Source organism: Cydia pomonella, chromosome 6, assembly GCF_033807575.1.
Source record: "Cydia pomonella isolate Wapato2018A chromosome 6, ilCydPomo1, whole genome shotgun sequence".
Taxonomy (NCBI): Eukaryota; Metazoa; Arthropoda; class Insecta; order Lepidoptera; family Tortricidae; genus Cydia; species Cydia pomonella.
The window spans coordinates 10,188,320-10,212,860 of NC_084708.1; the positions used below are offsets into that span (position 1 = coordinate 10,188,320).

Consider the following 24,541-nt stretch of genomic DNA (forward strand, 5'->3'; position numbering starts at 1 on the left):
ATTTTAAAATCACTATTTACAAAAATTTTCGTTCCCGATGCAAACTTACAACCCTTTTTTCACTAACTTAGGGAATGAATTTTCAAAAAAGGTGATATGTATCAGTTTTCGTCTATTTGAATATAAAGGTAAGATTAGATAAGGCCCGTTTACCAAGTTTCAAGTTCCTAGCTTAAAAGAAAATTCGTGCCACATATAAACTTCTATTGCCTTTTTAACCCCCTTAGGGGTTGAATTATCAAGAACGGTAAAAAAAACTTTTTTAAATCTTAAATTATGATTTTCTATGAAGTTTTAAAACATTTGTAATGGATTCAAACCTTCAACCCCTATTTAACCCTTTTGGGAGAAGAAACTTTAAAAACGCTGAAACAATTTTTGTTTTATTCTAATAATATGCCCATATACAAAGTTACAAGTCCCGCACTCAAAAAAATGTTTGACCTCCATACAAACTTTCAACCCCTTTTTCACTACCTTGGGGGATGAATTTTCAAAAACGCTTAAAATATGTTTTCTTCTGTTTTAATGAATTACCAATTTACGAAGTTTCTAGTTAGTTAGCTTAACTTAAATTTTTAACCTCATACAAATTATCAAGCCCTTTTTAACCCATTTCGGGGATGAAACTCCATAAAAACCTTCATCCCCTTTTTAATCCCCCTTAGGGGTTGAATTTTCAAAAACGTTGAAATAACTTTTTACCCCTGTAGGGGATGATTTTTAAAAAACACTGAAATGACGTTACTTGTATTTTAATAATATGCCTACGTACAAAGTTTCAAATCCCGCACTCAAAAAATATTTGATCTCCATACAATCTTTCCACCAAATTAGGGGATGAATTTTCGAAAACACTCAAATTAGTTTTCTTACATCATGTTAAAATACCTTTTCACAAAGTATCAAGTTCCTAGCTTAAAATAAAACTTGAACCCCATTCAAACTTTCAGCCCCTTTTTAACCCCCTTAGGGGTTGAATTTCTCAAAATCGCTTCTTAATTCTTGTACACTTTATAAATGCAACCTTTTGTGTAAATTTCAACTTTCTAGCATTTGTAGTTTTGGCTCTGCGTTGATGAGTCAGTCAGGACACGTGCATTTATACATCGTGCTTCTATGTATAGTTTCTTCATATGTATTTAGTGAGAGTTTGCCAGGGCTCTCGAGCATGCACTGAGTTGACGGTGAGAAACCTGCATTTGTTGTCATATTTCTAAATATAGTTTATTCAGTACAGTGTATCCATAAGCCAGTTTTCCACCATTAACATATAAAAGAAGAAAAGTCAGCATCTAAAATGTAAAAATTGCAGCGGTTAAACAAGCATTCCCCACAGATTCAACATGCGTGAACCTCTATCACAGGGCCCCTGCCCCAGGAGAAATCTTGGCATTTCACGGTAAATAATTAATTATTTATTACTACTTTTTCCGCATTTACTCGCAGATATATACAAGTTTACGAGTACATACATACGAGAAGTGCTAGAAAATATGTATGTAGTTCGAGTTGTCTTGGCTAACCTTAGTTGTTAGCGGTTATCAAGTATTTGCCATTCAATGAACATTATAAATAAGTGATTTGCACGTCTATATGCGTAGGAAATCATAGACGACTTATTTACATAAACAGTTTATATATTTATAGGAAACCCATCAAACACATAAGTACAGACTGCTTACGCAAACCAAGCAGAGATGTAATTAAAATTCACTAGCTACTTTGCACGGGCAAATGCATGCCAAAAGGGAATTGCATAGCGAGATATATGCGCTCCGCGTCGCGCCGCTCGTCGAGACGGACGCCAGAGTTTAATTTATAATTGCCTTTTCTTTAAGCCCCGCCAACGCCGGATAAAGCCAAGTTAACATTGCACTATGAAAAACATCAGAAATAAGTACAATTTATACTTTCTCTTGGGATTAAGAACCTTAAGCCGAATTATTTATAAAATACGCCTTTTTAACTGAATCTTTTGGATATTTGTTACATTTTATATAACATGTAGGTAAGCCCAATTTTGTTATTTGACTTGTTACTGGGTTTGTTTGCTATATATTTTTGTTTGGGTTTGTTTGTTGTTGGGTATTGTTGCTGGGTTGGGTGGGCTGGGGTTGTTGTAGTATTGTTACTAGGTACCTATACTTATAATGTTGTCAGTCAGAATGAGTCATACGTTATCAACAAACACATCTTCTATGTATTGAGTTTGTACGCATATCAAATGAAATAATTGATACTTATCTGAACAAAAGGAAAATGTATAAATCCAGCACCTTGTTTCAGAAATTAAATTGTAGACGGTCACTTTTTAGACCTAACTCATTTTGTAGTAGTCTAAGTAAGTCGAATAATGTATGTATGTATGTATGTCACTTTATTACACATAAATAGGTTAACATAAAACAGACAAAACACAACCAAAAAAATCTTATGTACAAAGGCGAACTTATCCTTAAAAGGGATCTTTTCCAGCTAACCTTTGAAAATGCGGAAATTAATTAAATCTGCATTAACGACAATTCAGTCCCTCTCGGACTTAAGTAATATAGCATTGTTCGCTCTTCGCTCCCTATTTGTTAAATGCGCAGATATAATTTATATAGTCTGTTTCCACAATGCAATTCCTAGCTTAGATTGCGGAAAATGGGACCTATTCCTGATGAGTACTTCTTACCTTTTAATACAAAAATCTTAAATTGGATCCAAACATGTGCTCGGTCCTATTTCGAGCTGTTGTATTGAGGGTGAAAAACCAAAACAAACTACTCAACGGATATCAACCTAAGAAGAAACACGGTGTCAGCTGTCGGGGACCGACACCTCACGGTTTATATCCGATAGTACATACTTGTTTTTGATGATACCGGTCATACGATTTTTGTCCTCCAACAAAGTTTTCAATATGGGATAGCTGTCTCATATATACATATATTTGTTTTGTCTGTCTGTTAGTAAAGTCTTGCCTTGCTGATGTCGGTTCTAAGATAGGCAGATTAGGTAGCCGACTATCGTTAGGGATAATGTGAAAGAGTTCTTACTAAAAAATATGCTTATTCTTTGATTAGACCGCGATCGCCTACTTGAAGAAGGAGTTAATTGTGTTTCGCAAACCCCAAGGAACGCACCAGGCAACCATTTGTTTATCGCAATGGATATGGAGGGCGTGAAGGGATTCTTAACTACTTAATTAATTTTCATACCAAGCTGATGTATGTTTTAAGATCAGATTTAAAAAAAAGGACTGTCATCATTTATAGTTTAATTTAGAAGTGAAAACTATACCTGAAGTTCAAAACACAGCAAAACAATTTTTTTCTACAAAATCACCAAAAAATGCAAATGTTCTTGAGCTCTGGAATACCTACAATGCAACATGTATTTGTAAGTCAAATCATCATATCTTAGTTCTGGGAAGAAAGAAACCATTCATATCATTTAAGCCTACACTTCGATTTTATTTTTTGACTAAACATTTTCCTTTTTTAGAAGTGGATAAAAAAAATACTATCACATTTTACAAACTCACCGAGGTCTCTGTAGATACCGTCTCGTGGTAGATGGAAATTGTCCCAATGCCACGTGTTAGGCATATGACTATAAGTAGACTGTTCAGTTCTTAATCAACTCACCGAGGGCACGGAAGGCTCCGACTCGTGGTAGGTGGAGAACGTCCGGATCGTCCCCGCCATGCCGCCGTCGCTTGGCTACATGCCGCACGCCATGCATATCACCATACACTGTTTAGTTCTATAAACTTCACATTTAACACTCCCAGTTCCATGTTTTTTCAATTCTTCTATATTTAAAAAATGCATAAAGTATTACGAGGTTTTATATGAATCACATAGTAAATTATAGTTTAGGTAGGTAGCTATTGAAAAATTATGCGCGTAATTTTATGGACACATGATTTAACTTAAATATCTACTTTCGGCATCTAAATACAATATGTCCCCTATGCACTATCTTTGTCAAAATTGTTTTTGTTCGTGGTCCATTATATCAGTTGATATATTTTCTATTAACTAATACAATGTTTGATTTACAAATCAAGTTTAATCAGACGGAAGTCAACAGACGGAAAATACATATTTACCTACTACTTATTTTCATATTAATCTAATGATGAAATTGTATTATATTAAAGTGTCCTGAAGGTTTACGCAAAATTTTGAATAAAAGTTTCCCTGACGATATTGCGGCTAATTGGGTGACATCGTGGGTACGAGCCGTACTGCCGAGCTCAAATATAAAAGGTCGTATTTGTGTATTATAATACTGCTAACATTGCTCCCTTCTACACTGGATGTGGTTTAGGCATCTCAACCAACAAAACCACTCGAACTTATCATGCTCGGTGTCTGAAATCACCTAAAGGTACGGACCCTTATTGAGGTCACGTGTGAGTATGTCAAAATAAATTGGCACAAATGTAGAATTCTGCAAATAAATAAATAAAATCTTATAAGTTTTAACAATACCTAATGAATATCTTATTTTTACTCTAACTATGTACATAGGTACTTCCGTCTGACCTTTCATTCAATCAATCTAATTCGAATTTTATAAACCGGCAATTGATTCCTTATTTATGTATATGCGCATCTGACATCAATGCATATTTCATCAATTTGAAAGTTTGAATCAGTTCAGCCTCTGCGACATCTGAGGTTAATAATTGGTTAAGTTTAGGTTCTATGTCAAGTTTGGAATAAATTCAATTAAATCAAAGATGTAGACATAGCTTTCATCTAAATCGGTTCAGCGGTTATTGACTTTCCATACAAGTTTCCACCTGCCTTTTCACTTGTAAAGGATAATTATTGTGATAGAAATGATCTTTCCCGGGACTCAAACTAATATATGTATATTTTTTTACTAAATTAGTGGCTTAAGCGTGAAGAGGATTTAAAAAAAGTTTTTTTCTTACCTATTTTATATGTTTTACTTCGGAATGGTGTCAATATGATACCATAAATTGGCATCCTCGATTTATACGAAAACGATACCAAACGTGGCCTAGTAGCTTACATGATACATATATTTATCAAGACAAAGTTGAGAGATAAATTCCAAATAACTTTTTGTACGAGCTAGGATTGATATCCCCAACCAACCAACCAACAATTATGCAAGTCAAACACCCAAATCATCATCAAGTTAATAATGTTACTGACACATAAAATGTGTAATTTTTGACAGATCACCCCGTCTACATGTACTTAATAACACAATTCACGAGCAAATTTGATAAAAACAGCCCAAGGTCAAAATTTAGGATTTACGTACCGCGTCGCCTACGTGTAATAACACCTTTTACGAGCAATTGTGATGAAATAGTTCTTTACGAGTAACGACAAGAAGAAGACGTTTTTATTTAGATTCGTTAATGTGTATAACGCCCGAAAAAGCCATTGGAACATCAGTTTGAATTAGGAATTTATTTCACGAGAATACGGCAAACAGATGAATGAGCTTTCCTATGTCACGGTTGTTATGCGTGGTGGAGCACTAGGTGTAATAAGAGTGCGCGTTCTGTGTTAGTACGTAGGTGGCGTGAGTACGTGTGGCCAGCTCCTATTAGAATCGCGCGGAAATGGGGACAACTCAATTAAGTATCTGACTTCAATGGCGCGTAACCTCTGCAAATTGTGACTTAACTGATAATTATTATTTTAATTAGAAGTTGCTGGGCTAGCACGAAAAATACATTGTTGGTGTACTTTATCCGTTGGTGTTAAGCAAGTATAAAAATTATAAGAGTTCAACAATAAAGACTGTTGTGCTCGCCCAGTAGGGCGGATAGTAGTAACTATCTAGTACCTAAGTAAATACATTACGTACTTTATAAGGACGTCAGATGAAGTAATATTATATTCTTGTACAGCTTGAGAAGCAATGATCTCTTGTTGGTAAATTTTGTGAAAAGTGGCAATATCACTAGCGACCCGCCGAAGTTTACTTGGGCATACATTATGGCAGGACCCATTATAAGAGGATGCCGTGGTATGTCACGATAAAAAAAAAAAGTATGAATTCGTTCTCCAGTCAGTTATACTTTTATCATATCATCAATTGAGATTAGGTAGGTATTTTAATCTTTCAAACCCGGATCCATTGATATGTTTCTAGTTACCTTTGATTTCTCGTACGAATAAGTTTGTCGTAAACAATATATTATGAATATACAACATGTGCATTGATGCTCAATAAGTTCTCGAAATATGGTGCACTGATTTGATATATTCTTCTAGTTAAAAAATAATCCATTTCGGTTGAGCATTTTTTGCATGTCCATATCTATCGACCTAATTCTATGTACAAGACTAAACACACACACACACACAGAGAGATGCAGCTCCAAAATGAGTGTCCATAAGATCAGCCTAACTTGTATCATAGAACTCAAACGTCGGCCCGTTGAATCAGGTGAAACCATGAGTTAGCAGTATTTTGTGTGCTGGCAAAGTTGCACCGGCACGGCATAAAGTTGAGTTGCTGTGTCATTGTCGGCTATTGTTCCGGACTACCTTACTTTCAAGAAAATTTAATTCACACCGTTGATAAACTTTATTTTGTTGTATGTATGCAGAATCTCAAACTTGGAGGTTGTTTAGGGGCGCACTACATTTTTTATAATTACTTTTCATATATTACAGTTTGATATATCGTCATTTCAGAGTCACCTCGTCGACGACATGCATAATGTTATTCTCGGTATAATGGTCATAGAGTATATTTACGCTTTGTCTAATAGACACTGCCATAATTATTACATACTCTAATATATATTTGTTCCAACTAGTGACATAATATAATTATATGTAGGTCTCAATAGAACTAAAAGGCTACCAGAAAAGTGGGCTAGGTTAGGTTGAAACTCTGATCCCACACAAACGAATATCTAGAAAAGGTGGGTTAGGTTAGGTTAGAACTGCGACCCCGTATAAAAAGTAATGTTCTTGATTGTATGAAGTATTGCGTTATATTAAAATATAATATAACAAAAGCCATTATACAATATGCCTTTATACCAGTTAAAATTTATACAAAAACAGGAATTATATCAATTACCTACGGCTTAGTTTAAATCATAATATAACAAAATCAACGTATAATAATAAATACATTAAAACAAGTAATAATATATGAAATGGCATTGTGGCAAGCGTCGGATTTTTTTTTTCATAATTATATTAAACATTACACACCTGTTGTCCAGAATTAAACGTTTTTCATATTATCTTTTAGGAAACGGGATAACTACGCTACGCTATGGAGCGTAAAAGATTGGCTTCTTGTCTACGCACCCAGATATCAGATTTCATAGATTAGTACGATTAATATGCAACTATAATGCAACCATTTTCGAAAATACGAATTTGGAGTTTGTAGAAAGTACACTCGAAAGAGTACTCTTGTGCGATACTTGTAAAGGGAGTACAGTGCAAATCTTGCATGTACGAGACTTGCATAATATAGTATAATTTTGTTTGAAAATACTCTTTCAACAAAACCGGTTTAGTGGCTTGGTACAGAATAACTTTCTAGGCAATTAAGATTCAAAATCGCATGTCTAATATATATGGAATTAAAAAAAATGTCCAAGTATCAATATTGTTTTAGCGCCTTATACACGGTGTTGCAATATGCTGTTATTTTATTTGCCGCCATTTTCTAGTGTCTACTTTCATTAGCCCAAATGTATTAGAAAACAATTTCAAGAGTATTATATTAAAGTTATCGATCAGAATACAAATATATTTAATAATAGATAAGTCAGCTACCCACATATATAAAATGTTTCATGACAAATATCAGAATTGGATTCATATTGCCAGTTATTAACTGACAATGCTTAAATAATGATTTTACTTCAAATAGCACAATATTCAAGCCCAAATCTACTTAACGAAAAAACCCAAAGAAGTTGCGGGGTAGTTGTAAAAGATTACTTAGGCTTTTACGAACAACCCGGACACGCGTACATGAGTTATATTTTTATAACGTCGGCATGTGAGTAAGATTTATAGTTTCGTGGGAAAAGTTTCTGACATTCTAAGCCCCTTTTAGATACTCAAGCTTAGGTTGCAATGCTTTGCTGATCGACGGATCCTTGGCCGATCAGGAATGCGAATCCTCATTTAGAAATTATTTTCTTTAGACAATTTTTCCTCCTTTATAATAAAACCATGTCTCCTGGAATTTTCTTTTGAAATACACGGTATATTTATTGCTCGCAGAAATTACTCTTGGATGACAACATCCCAAAGGGTTTCAAGCGTCTCCGCTTGATTATAATTATTCAGGAAAAGAGAATGGAAGAACCGGTTGGCAAAAATCGTTACCCAATAAATTAATGATTAAGTAAGTTCAAAGCGTCGAAATATCGGAATTAAACTGGAAAGTTGCTTTATTCTGAAGTGAAAATAAGATTAAGTAAAAATGAATTTGCAGAGCTCTTTATTGGCTCAAGGATCACGCTAGACCGGGCCGGGCTGGGCCGGAGGTTCCGGCGCTTCGTTTATTATGGAAAGCACCACGTGATCACCGATCAGCCGTCATAGAAAATGACGTGTCGGACGCCCGTCTGCGAAATTATAATTCTAAATACACTTGACCGCGTAGGGTGGAGTCTCAGCCAATCCACACCCCACAAGAGCCCTCGTATCAGAAGGCGTTTGTGCTAACTTGCAGCTATGATCAATTGATCAGTCGTAAGCAACCCCGCACTCGAATGACATACATATATTTTACATGTGTATGTAAACGCCTGTCATTTCTAAATAAAAAATGTCGTTTAGCGCAGTTCTGCCTACACTGATGCAAAAATGTTCGTAGACTTATCCGTAATATTGGTGTTGTTTTGTAAACATAATCAGATAACCACCATAGTTTTTTCTACATTATATGTATTAAAAATAAATTGAAAGCAGCATAACAAACAAATATCCTTTTATTTTATAGTTATTAATACGACATTAAATATTGGCACAGATAAATAAATTCGTTAATTGAATAACCTCAATTTACTTTAAATAACGTCTGATTCAAATTCGCAAAACAAAGTTAACATGTTATTAATTAGCCGTATTTTTATCGAGGTTATTTGTTTCTACTTATAGTACCCGTAGCTGAAATAAAATTATTTGTCTACTGAAACCCTTAGCAAGCAGGTCGAATAAAAACGTCGATGTTGGTGGCTCCGTCTGTAATCCTGTAATTCCACGTGATTGAGTAACAAACAACCTAATTAATGACGCCGTTCAGATTTAAACTTGGTTACAAAACGGGCTCGATTCGAAATTTATGTAGTGTGCATGTTCAGAATGTTCTATAGAGGTAATAGGTAGCGTTTAACCACCGGTGCCACCGCGAAGTTATTTCATTGAAGCACAATAAAGAAAAGTAAAACCGTAAAATTTTAGAGATATCCTACGATGAACTTTGAATGTGCATGTCATGAAAATAATTGTTATAAATATTGTATACGGTTTTTCACGGAGTTCAAAATGGCTTAATTCAATATCCAAGAAGTGCCACGTAACAATACACTTAAGTTTTTATTCCCACTTCCCAGTGTCTGCTTAAGGTGAAATTTGGCATATTTCCGTTTTTTCGATGATAATGCAATGATATACTGCTATGCTAACATGGACCTGATCTGATGATCTGACGGAAGGTCGCCAAAAGATCTCTTCGATGGAAAAATATGAACACATTTAGGTTCACTAGAAAGACCTTGAGAAGTAGTTGATCGATATGCAAAGGAGAGAAAGGACAGTCAGCGATAAAAGTGTATATTAAAAATATTTCTAACGGTAACTTTTATTTGGGAAGAGCGGAAATTTTAGCACTAATGTATGTATTACTCGACGGTATTTTTCCTTCAAGCATAACTTCAAGTACCTCTGTCTTATACAAGATAAAAAACAAACACAAGACGTTACACTAGATAAGTATCTACATTGTACAAGATAAAAGAAAATATTAGAACCAGAACGCAGCTATAAAATATATATTATATTATCCGTCACTTCTGGGGTATTTACCTCTACTTCCTTCAAATATTACATGACAAGACTTACCCACTTAGCGGAAATAAGAAGTCATATGAGGTAATATTAGGTAACGAAACGTAATAATAAGTACAGACATACCAAAACATTGTTATAAAAAATGTATTGCTATTTATAAAATATTTGTGTTGCATCTTTTTCCTTCATACTAATATTGCAAAAGAAATTGCTATATCACAGCGAAGTGCGTTATAGGTAGAACTTTTGGGCGGCGGATGGCAATAAAATGAAAATAGAAACTCTTTAAAAATGGTAGGTTGAAAATACATATATATGAACACACACACACACACACACACACACACATTATTTTTACATTTTGAACATTCCACGAAATTATCTAGCTTGTATTCCGCAAAGCATCTTGAGATTGTAGATATAGGAGTTTGTACAGAACAGTTCGTAAAATGTTTCATATTATAGTTTGCAAACCAAAGAAATATAGTGATATTGTATCATACTGTATAGCCACGACTCTGTCAAGTTTATATTTGGGTTTTTTCTCAAAAGTTTATAATAATCTGATTTTGGATGTTTTGACTTTAAAAAAGTACATTGTACTTACTTACTTGAACAAAATTAGGTTAAAGTAATTTAATTAAGCGTAGCTTTTCATAATAAAACCACATGACCGTATACCTACTTAATAACTGCTAAAATAAAATAGGTGGGTGGTGTTAAGTCTTGCAAATATTTTCCCCGAGCGTTTTCGTTTAAAATGTGTTTGTGTTGGCGTCTTGAGACTTGAGGAATAAAGCAGTACTTTTACACTTGCATGTAAGTACATATATATTTCACTAGGTTCAGCCCGTGACATCGTCTATGTGGAATGATGAAGATGATGATTGATAAAAATTATCCCATGTCCTTCCCTGTGCCTTTAACTACCTCTATACTAAATGTCAACTTCGGTTCAGCGGTTTAAACTCGGAGAGGTAACAGACAGACAGACAGAGTTACTTTCACATTTACCTCTTACTTAATAAATAAATATTATAGGGACATTCTTACACAAATTGACTAAGTCCCACGGTAAGCTCAAGAAGGCTTGTGTTGTGGGTACTCAGACAACGATACATATAATACATAGAAAACATTCATGACTTAGGAACAAACATCTGTGTTCATCACACAAATAAGTGCCCTTACCGGGATTTGAACCCAAGGCCATTAGCTTCATAGGCAGGGTCACTACCCACTAGGCCAGACCCGTCATCAAAATTTAAAAACTCATTTATTTATTTATTTATATCACAACAAATTACACAAAGAACTTAAAACTAAGATACAACACTGAAACTTGTTAAAAGAAGTTTATGCGTGGTGCAAATGCATCACTCCGCTCAACTGTATGATTAATGTGTAGTAAATAAGTAAGTACAATTAACGTACCTATAGCAGGTAACACTCGCCATCACACATTCCCGTCCGTTATGTAAGATTTATTCAAAACAAATACTCACAATTCAAAATTATTAGGGATTATTAGTCCGGTCCCATAACGAGCGTACTTTGGTTTCCCAGATATTCAAATACTGAAAATGAAACCAACATTTAATAATTAAGGATCATTAAGGCCTGACTCTTGTATTACACTGCTTAATGAACCATGATTACCGCAAACTGATACGTTTACCCATTTTCGATACAATAGAACCGACCATAATATTATCTCTCTGTTTGAAACACTTTTCTCGTTTTAAAAACAACGTAGTGAACCATGTAGGATTTTGTTTAACCAAAAAGAAACTATATCTGCCCCGGCTCTATAAATGCAATCCGAATATTTTTGTATACCACATATACCATTAAAACAATATAATAGTGTATTTTTTTAGGCCCCCACTTAGTTATTGTACTGTGAAATAATATAATATTAATGATTTAATTTACGTACATAAGTATGTTGTTATTCATGTATTTCATTCTAATTAAAATGTAAATAAATATAATACAATTTTAGCGTAAGTTAATCCGTATTTCGAGAAAAGGGATTGTTGGTAAATTATACTGATCTGATATGGCTCCTCCTGGCTCTACATAAAACCAGCGCCGTTGATGACGCTAGTCGTGCGGTTGTGCCAGCTGCATGGCTGAGTGGAGACCATTTCGGTTTCACATCTCTGTTGCTACTGTTTTGTTTATCTTTGACCTGTATTTGCAATATGTGTTACTTGTTGATGTGTTTTCTGAAATTTTGCCCGAATTCATCCGTGATTTTATGAGACCTTTGTTCTTTAACCAGGGTTTGATTGCTTATTATGTCATATTTATTAAACATATGATTGATCTGACAACTTTGATTAGTTATCAACATTACGTAGTTTACTAAAGTTGAAATAAGTCACACGTTATGAAATGGTTATGAGTTTCAATAGGTACCAAGAAAAAATTGTTTTCAAAACCAATATGATATGTTTTTATAACTACAACAGTTAAGAAAATAACATTTAAGAACCGATCTATATTGTTATTAATTGCAGTCCTGAAGGGTCGAATTGAAAAATATTAAATAAAAAAAACTGAGCGACCTAACTTCTATCTTACACTAGCTCAATAAGCCGGTATAAATAATATCCAGAGTGGAAAGATACTTCCGGACCGACCCTTGTACTTGTTGTAGTTAATAGAGCCCGCATAAGCTAAATTTGCACTGAATTCTAAATTGAATCAGTGATGTAATATTACATTTTGCTATCATTATACTACATTTAGTTTTTTATTATTATTAGTATTTAAGTATTTACACAAGCCTTTTTACCGTGGGACTTAGTCAATTTGGGCAAGAATGTCCCTATATTATTTATTTTTTTATTTATTGAACAGAACAAAGTGAGGAATTATCATTATAAACGTCACTATCTCATACAAATTTGACAATAATTATGACACTATCACACTTTGTCATTAAAAATGCCAGGCTGAGTTAGCTTGATCTGGCTCTATAATTATTTCTGAAATGCCATATAATTACGTAAAACGTTAGTACGTACATACGTACTACGTACAATCAGCATCAAAAGTAATGAATCAAACTATGTGTTTTAAGTATCCACTAGTCTCTAATAGCTCACCAAAATGAAATTATGTTGTACAACAATTTGACTGTAGAAGAAATATGAAACGCAAACTGTTGAGATACTTACATAACTATTTGGATAAGTGTTCGAAGGTTGCAGATATGTTTAGCGAGTTGCCTCATCCTCTACTTTTGATGTTAGCTGTACTACAGGTAAAATAACATAATGACCCGACATAGGCGTAAAGTCCTTTATTCACAGGGACAAATGAAGTAATAAGTAATTGAAAATTCTTCTCAGAAATATTATAAGCTGTTTATCGGCTTGCCTGTAATTGAATTGTTTTGTCTGCAGATTTTTACTACCCAATAAAAATTCCGGTATTGCGAAAACATCATAAACCGTTTCAATATTACGATACATTTTAAGCGAATCATAGATTTAAAAAAAGAACAGATAACTTAAGATTTTTTTTTACATATATGGTTCGCTTGCCATACAAAAACAATTGCGTTTTATGAAGTCATTCCACACTATTACTACATACGTATTTACCTATATCTACTTTCGAATATTCGTTTGCGATGAATTGATAGAAAAACTTGGTTTCATACATAAATCACGCAAAAAACGTTATTTTGGTGTTACATTGATAAAACATATAACTTATTTTTGCGTGATTTCAGTATAAAACAAAGTTTTTCTATCAATTTAGCGCAAACTAATATTCGATTGATAGACTTTTATGTAGTAATAGTGTGTAAGGACTTCATAAAACACAATTGTTTTTTGTATGGAAAGCGAACCACCTTAAATACTGCACCAATCCGTGTTCCGTTATATTTTATTTATGTCGAAGAAGCTATCCATGTGCCGTGATAGTTGTCTAGTCTCATTAGAACTAAACATACGTGAGTAAGAACGTTCTTAGGAGGAATTCATTTATTATTAACTGCATTTTGGACGTAACACCGCACTTATAGTCCCAGAAAAACACTGAGTGTCGCTGGAGGATTACTGAGCTGAACGTGGGATATTTTCGCCTAATATCAATGTATATACATGTCTTCGTCCTCCTCGCGTTTGTCCCAGCATTCTACCACGGCTCATGGGGTCCACTTGGCAACAAATCCAAAGAATTGGCGTAGGCACTAGTTTTTACGAAAGCAACTGCTATCTGATCCTTGGAGGGTAAACTAGGCCTTATTGGGATTAGTCCGGTTTCCTCACAATGTTCGGTTTCTTCACCGAAAAGCGACTGGTAAATATCAAATGATATTTCGTACATAAGTTCCGAAAAACTCATTGGTACGAGCCGGGGTTGGTAAGTCGCATGCACTTACCAGTAGGCCACTAGTGCTTTTTCATCAATGTATATACATGTATAAAAGCTAGTCCTGATTGAAGTATTATCAATCGTCAGCTAAAACTACTGAATCATGTAGCGCGAACAACCACTAACAGGGGATATTGTAAGATTGTAAGATTTTATGTATTTCTGACATAAGTACCTATTGTATATATGAATGTAAATTATGACAATGTATGATCAGTACAAATAAAGAATATGAATATGATTCTATCTCTAAGGGGGTTAAAAAAATAAAACACGCGAACGAAGTTACGGGCAATAGCTAAATTATTCATACATAAATCCTAAAAAGTTTAAAAAAATCCTGTATGTTTGTTTACAAATATGGCTTTTGCTTAACAAGCGCAGCTATGAACTTGTACAGTAATGAGTTTCGTATACTTAGTTGCCTAATTTTGGCCCGTTTCGCTAAGCCTAGGGGCATGAACATGTAACATTATTTGGGCCGCTCGGCTTATTAATTACGTGGACTAAAAAGCTTATATCTTATGAACTATATTACCGTTATTGATATATGGCCTCTCAAATTTGTAAATGATCGCTTTTAGTTAGAATTGTTCTTGACCCTCTTAATTGGAGGATCTCTACAAAACAGCTGACGCATGGTTTGGGACCCTGATGATAGTTTTCCCTTTAGCTATATATTTAATATTTCTGGAGCTAAACAATAAAGTAAATTAAATAACATAACGTCATATATCTAAATAATTGAAGGCGGATATTATTCTTGGAGAAGGCTCTTTGTACTTACAGCTGAATTTTTCGCATAAATGAATTGTTTATATTTTTCCATCACCTACAATACTATCGTTTGTGTTATAGCCTTTAGGCTCAAACAAATGCTAGCAATATTTCACAGATTATTGAACAGTTTGAAACATGTGATATTTTCGCGCGCGTCTTGTTCGTAGCGCGTCTACGGGCCGCGCGGCGGTGCGTAGCGAGCGTAGCCGACTGCCGCAGCGGGCGGCCGGCTGCCCGCCAGCTGCCCGCGGACGAATCCGCCCCCCCCTAATGATTGACAAAATACTTCACCTGTTTCTACAATAACACAAACGCATAAACATCTTGTTATAGAATGTTCCTTTAATAGTATTTTCCTTATTTACACACACATACATAGAGTCGCATTGCGGTTTTACTGTTTATCCCTGAGATCAAGGCCGGGCTAGAGCTTTTTAGGCTATATAAAGTAAAAAGATAAAAGTAAAAAAATAGAAAAAAACATGAATGTTAGGTGTCATACTCGTATATATTTTTGTATGTGGTTAATATAATCTCCTTACAACAATACATATTCATTAGTGTTCTGATTTATTAGCAGTAGGTAACAAGAGGAACGTGGTGCAGATGTGTTGTATGTATTATTTTTTCCTTGTAAGTTGCAAAAGTGATATTAATGAGTTTAATACAAAATATATTTGTAGGATATCAGGAAAACCACGAAGAAAAAATGTTTAAGAAATGTGAATAATTATATTTAAGGAAATGATGTGTTCTTATTATAAAAAGTATGACATTTGAAGAGGTTTGAAAGAGATGTAATTATGTAAAAATATAAGTTAAAATGAAAATTCTTTTCGAACCGATTTCTTTTTATAGTTGGGTGAAATAAAGATTTTTGGTTAAATGCAGCAAAATTTGCTTGATTAACAAAACATTTGTAACACTTATAAATCCATGTTTTTGTTGCAAATCAATAGGTTTAATTAAGCATTATAAGTGGTGTCTTCAATTTAGAACAAGTTTACTTAGCTTATGTTTTATATTTACGTACTAATTTTTCATTTTAGATTATTCTCGTTCTCTTAAACGTGCCCATATTGACTATTATTGCTCTCAAGGCTCCATTTTGTGATGAAGGAAGTCTATAATTGAAATGCCGCTACCGTAAATTCAATTAGGGAACTATAGCAACAACAATTTCCGAACACCATATATATTCACTGAACAGCCAAGGGTATGTCGCTGGCACTAGTCTTACCTAATCATTCGTTTGTATTAGTAAAGCCAACTCTTTGTTTAAACGCCGGGGGCTGTAAATCAGTCAAACCCGTTCCGATTACAGATCCTGACATGGTTTTAACACATCGCTTCACATTTTACTGTATCTTACTATAAACAACTTTATCGCGTAAAGAATAAAGTTGAAAGTAATATTAGTCAGATGTGAATTTGAAAATGCAGGGTTTCTTCTTGGAGGGTAATAAAAATATACGGGCCCGGATCGTAGCCCCATCCATCTCACGGGCATCTCTGCGATGACAGCTGAATCACCTGCGCAGCGCTTAGCAACTCATGCAAGGCCGAGCCTGGCCGTTATAATTATATAAAACAGAAATAATTATAATTATTACACACGTCCGCGACTTTGTCCACGCTAATGACACTCCGATATATCGTCAGATGACAACCGAAACTCACTAATTACTACCCCAAGTTCATAGCCATAGTAAACCATATTAGTACCAAATAAGGTAATTTTTTCAATTCAATTCAATTCATTTATTTCAGGTCAAAATAGGCCCATGTTGTTTGTTAGTAATTAATTCCTTATACTAGATCAAAAATAAAACAATATCGTCTTCAATGTCAAATTGGTAATGAAATCAAAACGAAAATCAAATATTAAATATATTATATATATTTCATTGTGTGGGTTCTGTACTTATATCTGTGCTGAGCTTCGACCATAGTAAGTAAATATGTATAAGTTATCAAAAATTTAGCATAATTTACATTTATATAGACTGTTAGCTGAGATTATAATAAAATATTTTTGTAATTCCGTTATAGAAGCTAATGAGGTTTCCACTATAGGTTATATATTATTACATGTCTAGGAATACTCTTTAAGATGTGTGGCAGATAACTCGACCAAACCCTTCGCCCAAAATAGTTGCTACTACTTGGTGTATTGAAATGTTTTATTTTTATTTTTCAGTACTCTAAAGTTAGTCGGTCTATCAGACCTACACAGATTTCCGGGATTATGTCTTTATTGAACGTTACTGCCAGTTTAACTTTATCATATACATTCATTCATTATTCTACAATATTGGAATAAGTTTTTTTTTGCTTTGTCTGAGTTAGGACAAAAGGTATATTCATATTAAACGAAATTCAGGGAATGATACCTATTATCCGTCCTAAATTTGCCAACAAGTTAGGAAACTTTCTTTGTTAGTAATTAGGGTAGGCGATTCTGACGAAATTATTGTTGCGACGGAGGCAGATGGTTTTATTGCTGCTTTGTCTTCTATCCACCTACACAACAGTTTGTTGTTGTTCAAATCATAATATAAACAGATTGTAGTCAACCAAGGCAGAGGAGGTTTACTTTATCTTGAAGCCTATTCGAAGTTTCAAAGTTTCAAAATCTTAATTTGTTATTGATATGAAAATGACTTAACACAACACAGTGCATCTTTCTCGAGCTTATTAGAACGCGCTTTGTCTCTGACTAGACTGTATATATGTACACTTTATTTCACATAAACATATTAACACGAAACAGACAAAATAAAAATAAAAAGTTACATACAAAGGCGAACTTATCCCTAAAAGGGATCTCTTCCAACGAATCATTGAAAAAATGTGTAAGGATCAAACACTAACAGGAGAAAGACAAATCAATATGAACAATAGCAATATGAGAATTTTGGATACACATCAAAGTAGGACGATGGCATTACACAGCTTGTACTTTTGATACGGACACGTAATCAAAGGACAGTTAGTTTAGGCTGTAATTAACACACTTTCATGGGTGTTATAAAAAATGGACGACTTTTATGTTTTCATACAAAATAATTCAGCAAGAAATGTATCACTACTTTGTTTTAACTCAAAACGTCTCATTAATGACGCGACGTCACAACTGTCACAAGTGACCATGATGTACGAAATACATTGCCGCTAGAAAAAAAAACAAATATTAATTATGCTCTGGTAGTGAAGACTAAACTAAAAAAATGTATAGCACTAAAACCTACGTCTAGTTTAAGTTTGAGGTTATATCAAATATACACACTGTATACTAATAAAATAAAATAAAAACCGGCCAAGAGCATGCTGGGCCACGCTCAGTGTAGGGTTCCGTAGTTACTCTTCCGTCACAATAAGCTAAACTGGAGCTTAAAGTATAGTAAATTGTTAACCAAGGGATGAAACGGTACCTTTCACGCGAGTTAAACAAATAGGCAGCATAATCAGTACCTAATTAAGTCTTTTTACTATGAAGGGGAAACTTTTTGCGATAACTCAAAAACAGCTAAACTGATCATGTCCGCTATAGTTTTCATTTAAAGTCCTTCTTAAGCTCTACTTCCACGATTTTTTCCATATTTTTTGGACCTATGGTTCAAAAGTTAGACGGGGGGGACACATTTTTTTTTTCTTTCGGAGCGATTATCTCCGAATATATTCACTTTATCAAAAAATGTTTGTTGAAGACCCCTATTAGTTTTGAAAGCCCTTTCCAACGATACCCCACACTGTAGGGTTGAAGTAGAAAAAAAATTCACCCCCACTTTACGTGTAGGGGAGGTACCCTCAAAAAAATTAAATTTTTAGATTTTATTGTACGAATTTCAGCTTTCTAGCACTAAAGACCACGGAGCAAAGCCTCGGACAGACAGACAGACAGACAGACAGACAGACGGACATGGCGAAACTATAAGGATTCCTAGTTGACTACGGAACCCTAAAAAGCCGAAAACCAGTAGTATGTATATGCAAACTATAACATACTGGTATATAAATATAAAACCACGTAGATTTTTTACTTGGAATAGGCCTCCTTACCGACCTTTGAACTAAAGTTTAAGTTAGTTGAAGTTTTCATAACTATCGTTTTCATTTGCACTGACATGAGAAAAGCAAGTCAAGACCGATAATGCCAACTAGAAATAATGTTACCACCAAACCAGTTTACATTGTTTATGCACTGTAATTGGTTAAAATATTACATTAGTTTGTTTATTTGTCAACACTTGTGCCGCGGCGTTGTGGGACTTGTGGGGCAGGATTTGAGCGTTAATTAACGTCCATACTTACTATTTAGATGCTGATTTTGTTACGCCTATAACTTGCAAAGATCATCATACAAACCGATGATGTACTTAAATGTTACGCGTCAGCGATACACATTTCGTGGTCATGCTTATTTTGGTTCGTTTTAAGGCGGGATTCCACCAGTGTGCGACACTGTGCGGCACAAGCATTTTTGGACTGAATAATATGCTTGTGTCGCACACTGGCGTAATTCCGCCTTTTGAAGATGCATACGGTAAGCTGGGGGGGGGCCTTCCGCAAAATTGTAGTTTTTATTTTAAAATTTTAACCGTTTTAATGAAGGGAAGGGAAGAAAAGCTCAAAGTTGGCTTGATAGAAAAAATCACGATAACATGTCTAATTTTCATTTATATTCAATTGTATACCGTTAAAATAGCTAGTGATAGAGCCGAGGGATTTGACCAGCGAAATCTTAACCAGAAACTAAGTATATTTTCACAGTTATTGACATAAAACGGTAGAACCCACGCGGACGTCAGATCTTTCATCGCTAGTTACGCGTGGTGCGCCATAATTTTTACATCACACTTGGTCGAAAAAGATCTTATTTCATGCACACCTGTGCTGAAGAACAAAGGCCTATTTTGTTGGCCTTTTTTAGGGTTCCGTAGTCAACTAGGAACCCTTATAGTTTCGCCATGTCCGTCTGTCTGTCTGTCTGTCTGTCTGTCTGTCTGTCTGTCCGAGGCTTTGCTCCGTGGTCGTTAGTGCTAGAAAGCTGAAATTTGGCATGGATATATAAATCAATAAAGCCGACAAACTCGTATAATAAAATCTAAAAATTTAATTTTTTTTAGGGTACCTCCCCTACACGTAAAGTGGGGGTGAATTTTTTTTTTGCTTCAACCCTACAGTGTGGGATATCGTTGGAAAGGTCTTTCAAAACTAATAGGGGTCTTCAACAAACATTTCTTGATACGGAGATAATTGCGCCGAAATAAAAAAAAATGTGTCCCCCCCCTTTAACTTTTGAACCATAGGTCCAAAAAATATAAAAAAAAATCTTGGAAGTAGAGCTTAAGAAAGACATTAAACGAAAACTATAGCGGATATGATCAGTTTAGCTGTTTTTGAGTTATCGCAAAAAGTTTTCCCTTCATAGTAAAAAGACCCACAGTTCATCCCTTGGTTAACAATCTACCATACTTTAAGCTCGAGTTTAGCTTATTAAGACGGAAGAGTAACTACGGAACCCTACTCTGAGCATGGCCTGACATGCTCTTGGCCGGTTTTATTCTTTAATTATGTCACTTAATCATACAAACCAAGTAGCATAAATGAGTTTTACTTTCAAAATACTGACGTTTATAATTTAATATTTTTGTTTATAATTATTTAATTTGATTAATTAACCAGCCGTGTCACCGTATTTAAGAATTATTTTGCTTAAAATTTAGTTTTGTGTTCGCAAGTGATGAAAAACACTGTGTGTAACTCCGGGGGTAAGAATATTGCAAACTCGGGTCTTTAATTCCCTCCAGCCTGCGGCTGTTGGGAATTACCACCCTCGTGTCCTAAATTTCACTTACCCCCCTTGTTGCACAACATAGTACATTGGTCCTTTCTAATTTCCTGGCTTTACGATTCCTTAAGAATAACAATAGGAGTCTACATCTCGACCCCTCAGAAACGATTTACTAACACACATCCACATTGTACCTGGACGCGGGGATGTTTACATAAATCTTCACTAGTTTAATGGTCTGATTTGTGTGTAATAAAACAAAAAACATACATCATATTAATATTTATGCTGGCCAGCATAGCTACGGAACCCTAAAAGGCGGCTTTTAGGGTTCCGTAGTTAAAATGGCAAAAGCAATTCATATAGTTTCGTCATGTTCGTCTGCCCGTCGGTCTGTGTGTATGTGATAGACATACCTCGAAAACTATTTACTATAGGTATTTTAATGAAATTTGGTACATGATGTGTATTGTGAGCCACTACTTAGTTTAGAAGTAAAAAAAAATAGCCATAAATAATCATCCATGTATGAAGTGTCTAAAAGGGAAATAAAATCACATAAAAATTTACTCGTGGTACATCAATTGAAAAGCCTTGAAAACAACTTTAAGGTTTTTAAAAAGTTATTTAATTAAGGAAATTGGGCGCTTCTAATTTCCAAAAAAATTTAAGCTTTGAACATGATCGGTTGAGCCATTAAAGAGTTTTTACCAAAAAACTTCTATTTTATTAAAAGGACGTAAGTGCCGCGAAGGTACACCCTTTTACCTGTATGATTTTTTTCCGGGTGTCATTTAATTGATCTGCAAAATATTATTCATGAATAAAAATATATATTTGGTCAGCCAAAATGTATACTTGGTCAGCAACTTATGGTTAGCAAGTATTTCTAAACCAGTTCGCAATTTATTTCATACTGAGCTGCTCTACATTGATTTTGTTGGTAAATTAATCATTTGATCGGCAGTAACCAATCCACCATTAATCAAATTTTGATAAGCAATCAGTGGGTAAGCGGATTATTTAATTTTGGATTACAATTTACTTGATCCGCAAAAATTGGTTACCTGAAAAATCTGTTGATCAGCAAATGTGTAACGAACCTAACCTATCCATTGCTAACCAGCTGATTTTTTAAGCAAAAATAAATTGGCTATCATTTAATTACTTCCCTTTTATTTTCTCTTTCAAAAAACTTACTACCCATTCACAAAATGCGCGCAACTAGCTCTTTGTTGTAGGATTATTCAAGGGTAAAAATTTACGATATGGACCGTATGATGGGGGGTGAGTCTAAATGATTTATTGGCAATTTTCTTTTGCAGATCATTTTTATAAACGGCTGATAATTTAATTACTTGCCATTTTTTTCATATTAAATGAAGGTACGACACCCTCCATAATGCGTGGCCCGACACGCAATTGGCCGGTATGCTAGAATGGTGTAATTACGTGATAAATAATGTTCATAGTGAAGTGAGTTATGAATACTATCGATCACGATTCAGATGCGCCTTACAAATAAAGATACATTAAACACATTTTTGGGAGGTAATCTTACAGGAAGGCTAGCTATCTCGCTAGCACGTATAACCACGCGAGAAGTACTGAGAGTAGTTTCATGTACATGTATCAAGCAGAAATTATTTGTGATAATGATAATCTTGATATTAAATATATTAAAACGGGTCACTCACGTATTTTTAGTTGGAACGCCTCCCCTGCCGTGACCGGCGCCCGCGTCAAGTCATCGGGCGCGGAGGGCTGCGGCCCGCAGTTTGCGCCGGTCCGTCAACGCAAGCTCCTGATGACCTCCTAGGTACGGAGTGAAACGTGTCGAGCGTTTTCGACTTAAATACGTGAGTGACTCGTTTTAAGGCGCCCTTATAGTCGGATTTTAGGTTTTTGAGGGGGTGAAGCAGACGAAGTGGTAGAACAGGCAGGCGGGCGCCCCGCGCGCCGTACCCGCAGCACGCCTACGTCCTTCTTCTGACGCTATCCGTATTCGGATTTGTTAGTTCCGGGATCTTTTTCGGAAATTTATATTGATTATGATTTATACTTCATGAAATTAAAAATGAGATAATTATATACAATACTGGAGTATACCGCGGCAAACTGAGAACCTAGTAAAATGATACCATATAATTTTGTGATTAAAAAATAGTACTTACTACTATAATTCAGACAAAGGTTACAACTGTCTGCTTTAAATCATATTTATATACCTATTCATAACTTAGTTAACCTTAAAAATGTAATAGAACTCTATTTCGGGTAAGTAGTTAAAAAACCGGCCAAGTGCGAGTCGGACTCGCGCACCGAGGGTTCCGTACAAAAATTTACGGTTTTCGCAATTTTTCCTTTATCTGTGCTATAAGACGGTGCTTCGTACCAAATTTCAAGATTCTGAGTTCACGGGAAATGCCCTGTAGGTTTTGATTCCCTTGCGAGTGTCAAAAATTTGCGGAAATTTTCGGCATAAACGGCTCTATCTTTTCACTGCGTTAGCTTAGAAGTTTGATTTTTTCATAGCTCTAAGGGACAGTAGACCTTTATACTCAGCCGTGTTTTTTTTAAATTCACATGTATTTTACTTTCCTCGTATTAAAAATGAAAATTAGAGTGTTTAACTCGAGAGCAAGGCCCCATTTCATCCTTTGGTTAATCGTGGCTGAATGCCGGACGGGTGCGGGTGTAAAACTTGTCAAAAAAGACAATATGACATATGATGGACGGATGTCTGAAATGTCACCGTATTTAAGAATCATGTAAATTACTATTAAGTTTTTTCTTCGTATGTGTCATGAAAACATTGTGTGTATAATATAATTGTGTATTTATAGTGTGATTATCCATTTAATGTAACGTCTGCTAAACTAGCACAGGTCCGACGCTGACAGTGGTCACGGGCGTACTGGCGTACTGACGGTATTGCCGCGCAGGGTAACGTTTAGTAGACAAAATGTTGAATTCAGAATTATGAATGAAAAATTTAACGCATCGATAAAAGGACAAGCAAAATAGTAGAGTTACTTAAAAGCTATCGAATGAAGTAAGTTTCATATTGATTTTCGTCATAGTACTTCTAAAATATCGAAAGAAACACAATTTTAAGCATAATTTCAAAGCAATAATCCATCGAGAAAAAGATGAGCCATCGTGTTGATGACAAGCAGCAGCCTAGTTCAAGGACTGAAGTTATACATTCTAGAAAATAATCGATGAAATCTTTGTACAAGCCTGTAAATATCGATTTGAAAATAGCGTATTTTACTATACACCCCGCCTTAACATATTTAATATGTCTGTGTCTGACGGAAAGTTTGTGATAATCTTGATATTTTTACTGTTACGATTTTCATGTTTTTTTAGGGTCGGACATTCCATTATACACTAGTTGAGTTTGATTTAATATCAAACATGAATAAATTAAACATCGATATTGAAATGTAGTGGTAAACCATCTATGCCAATGTACATATATACCAAACCACTCTCCCCTCCGTACATAGACTGTACT

General features: G+C 34.8%; 1 protein-coding gene across 5 annotated transcripts in view; it reads right to left on the reverse strand.

Moving 5' to 3' along the window:
• LOC133518927 (uncharacterized) overlaps positions 1-24,541 on the reverse strand; it is a 168,876-nt gene that overhangs the window by 28,412 nt on the left and 115,923 nt on the right. Inside the window, exons 1-2 of one of the 5 annotated variants that reach the window (XM_061852716.1) lie at positions 15,229-17,041; positions 3,636-3,802 (exon numbers count right to left, since the gene is read on the reverse strand). The exons of 2 other annotated variants lie outside the window; for them this stretch is intronic. In XM_061852716.1, coding sequence (XP_061708700.1) covers positions 3,636-3,695 — 60 coding nt within the window. In that variant the 5' untranslated portion in view covers positions 3,696-3,802; positions 15,229-17,041. Of the gene's footprint in view, positions 1-3,635; positions 3,878-13,231; positions 13,539-15,228; positions 17,042-24,541 lie in introns of those variants that run through there. 2 more of the 5 variants (XM_061852717.1, XM_061852718.1) reach the window with 2 other exon arrangements.